Here is a 9,532-nt window from a genome sequence, read left to right as displayed (position 1 = left end):
CACATATAATAAACTTCACTTATCCTGTAATGTTATGCAGATAAAAACCGCTTAGGCTGATTTCTCAACCTAATTGTTTCTTTACATAGCAAATTATTTGGAGGCATGGAGATGGACTCCTGGCCACAGCATGGACAAATGCTCAATGTCTGGACCTATTTTGGTAAGAATTTATGGCTCTGCCAAGGATGTTCCCATCCCAGGATATATTTCATCCCATCCATCTTAAGCATTGCCTTCCTTTTCTTCCATTTTCCTCAGTCTTGTCAAGTGTAACGCTGTTTTAAATCCATCATTTCTTTGTTTCTCATGCCCAAAAGTATGCAGCCTGAGTTGCTGACCTGTCCTAGGGGAACAATATTTATTTCCTATTTTATCTGGCAGGAATGACTGACTGGTTCTTACCAGAGTCTTACGATATTCTCAGTATTATTTCCAAATCCATAATTTAAAGGCATCTTTGCTTTTTTTACACTTTTTGTTTAGCATTTTCAAAGAATATGTTGCCACCCCAAAGAAGATGGCTTGAACTATTTTCATATTTAGTTGACAACCAGTTTTGCTGAATCTGGGTGTCTCTTTGTTATCCCAAGGAAATATGTCCTTATATAACATGCTGTCAATCTACTGAAGTACTTGGATTTGATTATTTTTCAGTTTTATTACCAAAACTATAATATACGAAAGGAAGTGTTATAGCAGTAGCTTTTGATGAACCAACTGTCTAGAAACATATCCAAGGGAGCGACTGCCAATTCTAAAACAGAAAAGGGAAATAGCGGAGAAATTCGAGCCTGGGAGAGAAAATAATAAGATTCAAATATTTAAATAACATTTGGAGTTGCCCAAAACCATAGTAGAAGGATTAGAAAAGATTCTACTGAAACCAAGAGATTACTGGCGTAGTTAAAAAGCAATTGTCACAAAAGAAAGTGCAGGGGAAAATGTGTGGTTTCAAAAAAAAGAAAGAAAGAAAAATCTGGTCCACATAAGTATCTTCCACCTGGTTGGCTCATTATTGGGTCTTATTTATAATGTGATAGATAAAAAAAAGATGAATCGTTTTCTTGCTACAAGATCTCAGCTATTCAAAGGTACTTGTGATCATGTTACCTGTGGATTTACTACGCCATCTTCTGAGTATATAGAGCAAGCTAATCATCAATCTGGATGAAGCTCTAGCACAGGGGTGTCAAACTGCTGGCTGACAGGCCGGATGCGTCATGCCGAAACTGCGCCTACCCCATTGCCGGCAATGGAAAAAATGTTCGCGACACGTCGCAGCACGTCACATGATGTTGCGAGTTTGACACCCCTGCTCTAGTAGGTCATAATGCTACTATTTGCTGGAGGCCTTTTATGACATCTTTTTTTACCAGTATTCTGTATTCCCTCAGAATAAATACAGCCTAGCTGAAGTTTACTTGTTAGATTTCTATCCAGACTTTTACTCAGCAACATAAGGTAGCACACATACCAAAACACCCTATAAGTTAAGAGAGTATAAACGTAAAGATTTTACTCTGCTAGTGGTTGCTGGCTACAAGGGGTGATGCTCATCTCCATTTCAAGGCCATTGAGCCAGTGTTGTCCAAAGACATTTCTGTGGTCATGTGGCCATCATGACATCATGGAGTGTTGTTACCTTCCCACTGAAGTGGTACCTATTTATCTACTTGCATTTGCAGCTTTCGAACTGCTAGTTTGGCAGGAGCTGGGCAAGGATGGGAGCTCACCCCATTGCATGGCGCTCAGGTCTTGAACTGCTGGCTTTCCAGCCCACAAGCCCAGCATCTCAACCGCTGAGCCACCGTGCCACGATTAAGAGAGTGTGACCCACCCAAAATCAGCTGGTGAAGTTCCCTGAGGATGAAACGGAACATGGGTCTCAGTACTACACCACATAAGTTCTTGTGAGGTCTTCCATCAGTGTTCCCTTTCTTGTGCTCCTGGAGGAAATTGTCCTACTGCAGTGCTGGCCCATTTAGGAAAGAAACTTGTTAAGTAAATCAAGCACAATGGGTACATTCAAACCACTTTAAAAGTGAAGACCGTCCACAGGACTTTATTGAGACTTTAAGTTATGGTTCGATTGAGAAGCCCCAGCTCCAGATCTTAAAAAGAGCAATTGCATGTATCATTTTTTCCCCTCTCTCTCTCATTAGGGAAGATGTTGGCAGAAATAAGCTATCTGACAGCTTGCCTGGCTTTGATGAGGCCTTCACACCTCCAGGAAAAATGTGATTCTAAAGCAGGCAGCGCAGAATTGAGGAATATGCAAGGCTGGCAGGAGTTATTTGGATGCCATTGTTCCTTCCTTTGGCCAGGAGGGCTACAATGACTCCTAATTTGAGAGCTGGCTGTGCATTCCCCTTAGAAAGAGAGGGGGGGGAAAAATAGGAGTTGTTTTTTTTTTCACTGCAAGAAGCAAGAGCTTCTGTTTTCTGATGTAAAAAAATCAAAAACAAAACCTACCAGGCAAGACTCTGGATTCAGTTTTGAGACAATTCAGCTAGTGCTTAGTGAAATCCGTGCCTTATCTCTGCCGAGATAGGCTTTCAGTAGTTGACACAATATACAGTACGAGAAGCAAGAAAGGAATGAGCAAGGAGATTGTGCTGCTTATTCCAGAAGATCACTGTTTATTGCTTCCTCCGTAGGTTAGAAACCAAAGAAATCAGAAATGAAAATTTTATTTTCCAATTCATTCCAGAATAGAAAGTTGGGGTAACTCTTAAGATCTACAGACACTCAACTTTTCTCCTTCCAATTAAATGATATTCAGAGTCATGGGTTATTTTGAGATCATTCATAGCCTGCATGCATCAATCGCTCTTATTGGTATGGAGTTGAATGACATTAATGAGTGTACACAGACAGGAGTCCAAATTATTTCCTTAAGCATTAACAAAAAGTACATTAAACTTTGGGCTACAGTGGAATCCAGAGGTCAAGTTTGTAATTTTTGCTGGAGGTGTTCTGCACTCTTTCCAACTCTTTTCAGATAAAATTTAACTGAAGTAAAAAAATAAATCCACATACCTTCTTTGAGAATGAAATGCTTGCTTATGGGCTGAGCAATCCATCATTGTTTATCATTTCGGTGAATGCAAAATATAGCTCTTAATACCGTAGTTTGATTAGTCACAGCTAAAATAAATGGGGGGGGGGATGTTTGTTAAACCTGTAATGATCACAAGCAGCCACAAGATGGTGATGAGTAACTTTGGAACCTAATTCCATTGAAGAAATCTTCAGAGCACTAGAAATAAAAGTTGACAAAATTAACGTTGAGCAATTTAAGTGAAGGAGCAAGGACAGCAAGACCCATCCACAAATTTCTCAAAGATTTTATTATTTTATTTTAAATAAAATAATAAATTTTTAATAATTTTATTATTTATTATCTAGGGCTGGGCCACAAGCCCAAATTAACAACAAAAGCTTTCTAGATGAACCGCCTCTCCCAAATCTTAAGAAGTATACTAAGTCTCAGATAATATAAAGAAGGGGTTTCTTTGGGCATTAACACAAGATCTTTTGGTGTACTTAAGACAGACAAATCTTCACCCCTAGTAAAACCTGTCTATAAATGCAAAAAGTAGCAGTTTTGTCAGGAAGACTGGAGTTATTGTTTTATTAAATCATTTTGTGCTTTTAAAAAAAGCTTGCTTTTAACCCATTTATAGTGTGGAAATTTGAATTGGAAGACTTTAAAGGCCCATAAATCTACAAAACAGCTATCATCTTCCTACTAGTTAATTCATTATTTTACTAATCCACATATATTATTACAAATGAAACCCATTTAGTCTCCAAAAACTTCTATCATCCCTTGATTTGCATCCATGTGGCCAGTTCTAGCTTCAGAATCGGAAGCCCATCATGTGCCTACAGATCACACAGAACCAGCAGCCTACATGCTGGTAAGCCGGAAATGAAGGCTTCATATTCCAGTAATGATTCTTGAGAGTATCCTTCCACAAACAAAATGTCTAATCTAAAAAAAAACCCCTCCAAATTATGGTTTCTGAAATTGTTTCCTGTCATGTAACACAGAGTATTATACGTACTGTATGGTGTAACAGGCTGTATTCACACACCCTGTTACACCATAATGTGTGGTTTGTTTGGTTTGGCTCGGTATGATTGCTTGGGAATTTCAAGATATGAGCAATTTGCCTCCCAGATAGATACCTCATGTTCTTATTTCCACTCTTAACCCTACTCTCCCAAAACAACTTAAATGTGGTCTGTTTGCAACATTATTAGGGGTCGGTTATAGGGGGTTATGAGTGGGAATGTGAGCAGAAAGTTTTCTAAGCCCACTCTTAATCTTGAGCTTAATCTTAAGGCCACTCACCCAGAAAGACTAGACCATTGAAATCTCATCATATTTTGACCATATTTTGGTAGAGCAATATTTTGCACAATGGGTGCTACAAGCCCCACATGGCTGGCAAGTTGGTTGTCACTGTCTTAGGTGAAAGCTTATTGCAAATAAATTTGTGGGTTATTTAATAAACCATTATTAAATAAGCCACTGTTTAGCACAAAAAACCCTGGACTAGATTCACATGTTGCACTAAGCCATTTTGACTTAGCACATTGTGTGGACCTGGAGGTTACAGGCTATTAAAAATCATGGTTTGAGCACACTATGACCCAGCCACAGTACAACTGCAGTTGCCAGTAATGCAAAATAGTAATGCAAAATAAAAGATTTTCCAATCTTCATTATTATTCATATATGTTAAGAGAAAAGTACATGAGCTTGAATCTCAATCACATTATTCTAAAACATAATTCAGAATTATTTTTTAAGCAGGCAATTCCTTCAAGTCTTCTATCCATATGCAAACACAATTAAGGCATAATATATATCTTCAATCTAAAAAGACTGCTTATATCCAAAATCCTTTACCAATTTTGTTACAACGGTTGATCAGAGACATGTACTACATATTTCAAGAATTGTTTCATAAAAAAAATATCAAGAGTCTATATTTGGAAAATTATTTCTCGATTTCAAACAACTACATTTCAAGTCAAAAAAGGAAGTGTATCAAATATTTTGAAAATGTAAAAGACAATTCCACAGCTTTGATTTTCTGGAGTTTTTCACGTTACTCTTAGATTTTCAACTTCCAGTTTCCAAGTGTCACCTTTTTTCTCTTCCAAAGATTCAAATGAGATGAAATTACATGTTAATATAATGTTCCATAGCAATTTTGCTTCTAATAATTTTTCACTGTTGACACTCCAGAAATCTCTCCATTTTCAAATTATTTTATGTCCATTTTTAACTGATTTGGGGCGGGGAAGAATCCTGTGGCAGCCTATTTTTTTTTATAATGAAGGATTTAATATTAATTTGCTGTTTATTGGATGTACATTTAAGAATCGTGCTCCACAAGGAGTTATCCGCCCAACTGAACAAATTAGAATAAGCAAAAGTACGTTTCGATCAAAATGCTACTTGCGTTCTTCGTTTAACCTAGTGTGCATCTTGGTACTGAAAAGCCTGTCTTCACTGGGTGAATAAGATGCATTTTTGATCACTCCTGGAAAGGAAGAGTCCAGTACTGGATGAAAAGGAAAAGCAGGAAACAAGCCAGTCCTTAGGTATGGTGCCATCAATCCAGGTAAAGTTCTTCCTGGAGAGGAATAAGTCACTGTTAGAGGTCCAATTCCCAGTCTGGGACTTAAGCCATAAAAATTCATCTCTCTTCTGGAAGAGGCCGAGCTGGTTTGAAGAGGAGCAAATGCTGATTTATTGCCAAGTGCTGCGACATCTACTCCGAGGCCAAAATCAGAAGATCTCTGGAAAGCATCGCATTCGGGCAAGACTGGAATTGTAAGCTCTCTGAATCCTTGCCTGTGTTCGCTGGCATTCAGGATCTGCTCTATAGCTTGGACTATGTCTCCTCTGCAGAGCTGCAGAACTCTTTCTAACCTGCTTGGTTTGTGATTGGGAAAGACCTTTGTCAGAATATTAAGTGGGTCTCTGCGCTTTAAGGCACCATCATCAGCAGGAGGAGGAGGAGGAGGAGGTGGGACGCTGGCATTACAGGGAACAAAATCCTTGGTACACTCGCTTTCGTTTCCTGATTCCATGTCTGAAGAAGACAGAGAGGCTGGGCTGTCAGTTCCTTCTAAAGATTCATCAGGACCCGATAAAGATATCTCTTTACTTAAAGCCTGCATCCCGGATGGCTTCTGTTGATTGCTTCCAACAACTTCAGGAGAAGAGGTCAGAGAGGGTGTAACTAAACGGACCACAGAACTGCCCGAGTCACTGCAGCAAAAGCCATACTTCTGAATCTTCTCTTCTAGTGGGGGAAAAAAATGCAGCCAAATATTCAAGTTATTACAATATATCTACTGCTTTCTCATATAAACATCCTAAGGCCTCTGCATTACTAGATATGGAATCACATTTCTTATTATTCTATATACACAGTTCAGCAGCATTGAAAAACTCTTATTCATCGCTTTTGTTGACTTAATTCTCAAAGTGTTCTGCAGGATATTCTTACTTTTACTTCACCTACAACGAATTTCCCATCAACACCTAGTTACTGTAAGTGCCCAGGTCACAGGTTACTATATCCTCTTTTGGGGGGGTTCCTATTATGAATTTTTCAAGCAGGATTCTTCACTTGTGCAGAATGTGAAACGAACATATGCACTTACTGCAAAGTACAAACATTGCAACATGTAACTGAAGACTCAATCATCCAGGCCAAAAATATCTAAAAAGGTTATAAATCATGGCAGCTGGACCTAAGTTTATTAAATTGAGAGGTTTTGTTTACTCATCCAAGTTAACTTCTTCAGTCAAAATGAAAATTTTTGGTTAGGCACAGAGTGTCATTGGCATGTACTAACTCTTGCCATACTGACTGCACGGGTTACTCCCCCAAAACTGGAACAGTACAACATGGAAATCATAAAATGGAAGCAATATCCCCACAGGATAGTTTCATATGTGAAGTCGCTCCTAAATATGAAAATAGATTAATTGTATTTAGATAATATGCTTTTTGTCATCCATAAAGAAGAAAATAATACTGCCATGGTTTTCCCAAACAACTTGTTCCCCTGCCTCCTGCCACAGATTTCCTACAGCACAAGCTGATCTGCAGAAAGATCATTTAAATTAAGGACAGCAGTAAAAGAAAACTGTAATTCTCATTACCTTTTAACAGAGCTTTCCCAAGACAATTTCTCCGTGTTTTGTATCTTTATGTACTACAATTGCCCATACAAAGAACAGCTAGATTTAGTTCATTTGCCTACTTTGGTAGTATCCATGCAATGCCCAATGCTTGCAAGATTAATAATACCTTTGTATAATTTTCAGAAGCACTGCCTATTTTTGCAAGCATTATTATTTTCCTTAAAATATAAGCAAATGGCCAACCTGCCACACCTATGATTAAAAATGAAACTCTTTTAGTTCTTCAATAATCCATGTTATGGAACATGATAAAAAGACACAATCTTAGCACATTTTTTATTTTATTTTTTTATTTTAATCCCATTTATATCCCACCCTTCTCCAGACTCAGGGCGGCTTACAATCTAAAGCACAATGTGCTTAGCAATAGCCTTCATTCTATGTATATGCCTGCTTATTAGGGCTTTCGCCCCCCCCCCCAAGCGGCATTATTACAAAGTCAGCTTATTGCCCCCAACAATCTGGGTCCTCATTTTACCTACCTCGGAAGGATGGAAGGCTGAGTCAACCTTGAGCCTGGTGGGATGCGAACCTGCACTAATTGCAGGCAGCTGGTGTTACTTAAGGAGGCATTAGTCCACTGCTCCACCAAGGCTCTGGGAAGAGTCACTAATACTCATCAGCGTGGATGTGTTTGAGATGGAAGAAGAGCTATAATGCTATTTAAAACAGACTTTTTAGCATCTTTTGAGCCTAAAAAGAGAGATCATATTCTTTCTATTGTAAATTATTATGCCAACAAAACTCATTTAGGCAAATGGATTGTACAGAGAGATCAATGGATCCTATCTACAGTTCCTTTTTAGTTCCAACAATATATAATGTTGAGCTGTGATTCTTTTTCTTTCTTTCCTTCCTTCCTTCCTTTCCCTCCTTCCCTCCTCTTCTCTTCTTTTTTCTTTCTTTCTTCTTTCTTTCAGCACAGAACAGGCAGATTTTTACTTTACAATCTAACAAAACTATTACTGGTTATAATTAAATAACAAATAAGTAATTAATAATCTTCATAATCCAAAAAGGATTTGAGCCGCACACTCATCTATAAAGTAACTCACACTCTACTATCATTTGACCTGAGGATTATTAAGAACAAAAAAGAAAACGTCATTCAATTAGTCCTATCCCCAAAGGCTCAAAACACATCATCACCATTCTCCGTTGATCTCCCTCCGATCTCTGCCGTGAAGAAATCTAAAACTTAAAAATCGGAGGGGGGGGGAAACCAGTAGTTCCCCTTTGCCCCAAGAGCTGTTCAATTATAATTGCCAGCATCCTCGATTATTCCCCATTCAGACATGAATGAGCACTTGCGAACTACGCTGACTGAAACGCCATCAATGTCACCTTCTCTTTCTTAAAACCCGGGCAAATCCTTAGCTCGAATGATTAGCCACGGTTGATTGAGTTTAAGAGGTTTTCTTGCGGCCCGGCCACTTTTTATTGAAATTAACCCCACACAGGAAGGGGAATCCCACCTCTTCGCCCGCGCTGGAACTCCGGGCAGTAACTCTGGGGAGCCGGCTCGCTTTCCGCCCTGGCGCCGCCGGCCGCCCGTCTCTCCGGGCTCAGGCGGACCGTCGCAGGCGTCCGCTTCTGCCGCTGCTCGGGCTGAGTGCCGCCGCCTCCGCCCCGCGCCTCGATCTCCTCCTGCGCTTGCTGCCTGCGCAGCGCCACCTGGGCGGCCATCACGCGCTGCCGCTCCGCGATGAGCGCACATTTGCCGCACGCACAATCCCGCCAGCGGCAGAAGCGCTTGTGGCCCTTCAGCGCCGACACCACGCCGTGGTTGCGGCAGCGGGCGCACTTCGGCGTGCGCGGGTAACAGACGCCGCGCTCCAGCCCCGCCGCCGCCGCCGCCGCCGCCCGCGCGTAGCAGCTGGGAGGATTTCCCGCGGAGGCGGAGGCGGCGGCCGCGGCGGCTGCAGCTGCGGCGGCCGCGGCGCGCATGAAGAAGCTGGGCGGGCGAAGGAAGGTGGGCGGCATGGGGACCCCCGCCCCTGCCGGCGGTGCTCTGGGCATCGAAACGGACAGCCCCGGCGGGGGCAGAAGCGGCGGCTTGCTCGTCGCCATGAGTCCGTGGACCGGGAGCAGCGCTCGGTTGCTCCTTCCAAGGCGCGTCTTCGGGCAAGGGCAGCCTTTGGGCGAGTGGGATCGGGCGCTGGCACCCGCAAGACCCCGAGAGTGGCCGCCCACTTGAGAGCAGGGAGCCGCCCACCACGACCGAAGTGGCCGGCATCTAACTCTCCGCAGGAGTTGGAAGGGTGTGTCTGTATCTATGGGTTGGCTCCG

At 41.4% G+C, this 9,532-nt stretch overlaps 1 protein-coding gene across 1 annotated transcript; it reads right to left on the bottom strand.

Annotated features, from left to right (window-relative positions):
- Nucleotides 1-5,475: 5,475 nt before the first annotated feature.
- On the bottom strand, nt 5,476-9,313 carry DMRTA1 (DMRT like family A1; the record flags this gene model as incomplete). Its single annotated transcript, XM_081318893.1, has 2 exons — nt 5,476-6,332; nt 8,719-9,313. 2 exons carry the CDS (start codon nt 9,311-9,313, stop codon nt 5,476-5,478), a joined length of 1,452 nt encoding a protein of 483 aa, XP_081175019.1.
- Between the last annotated feature and the right edge of the window lie 219 nt (nt 9,314-9,532).

This window comes from Vipera berus, assembly GCF_964194415.1.
Source record: "Vipera berus genome assembly, chromosome: 2".
In the NCBI taxonomy this organism is placed as follows: domain Eukaryota; kingdom Metazoa; phylum Chordata; class Lepidosauria; order Squamata; family Viperidae; genus Vipera; species Vipera berus.
The sequence above is the reverse complement of the archived record's forward strand: the minus strand, read 5'-3'. Positions and strand labels throughout refer to the sequence as shown.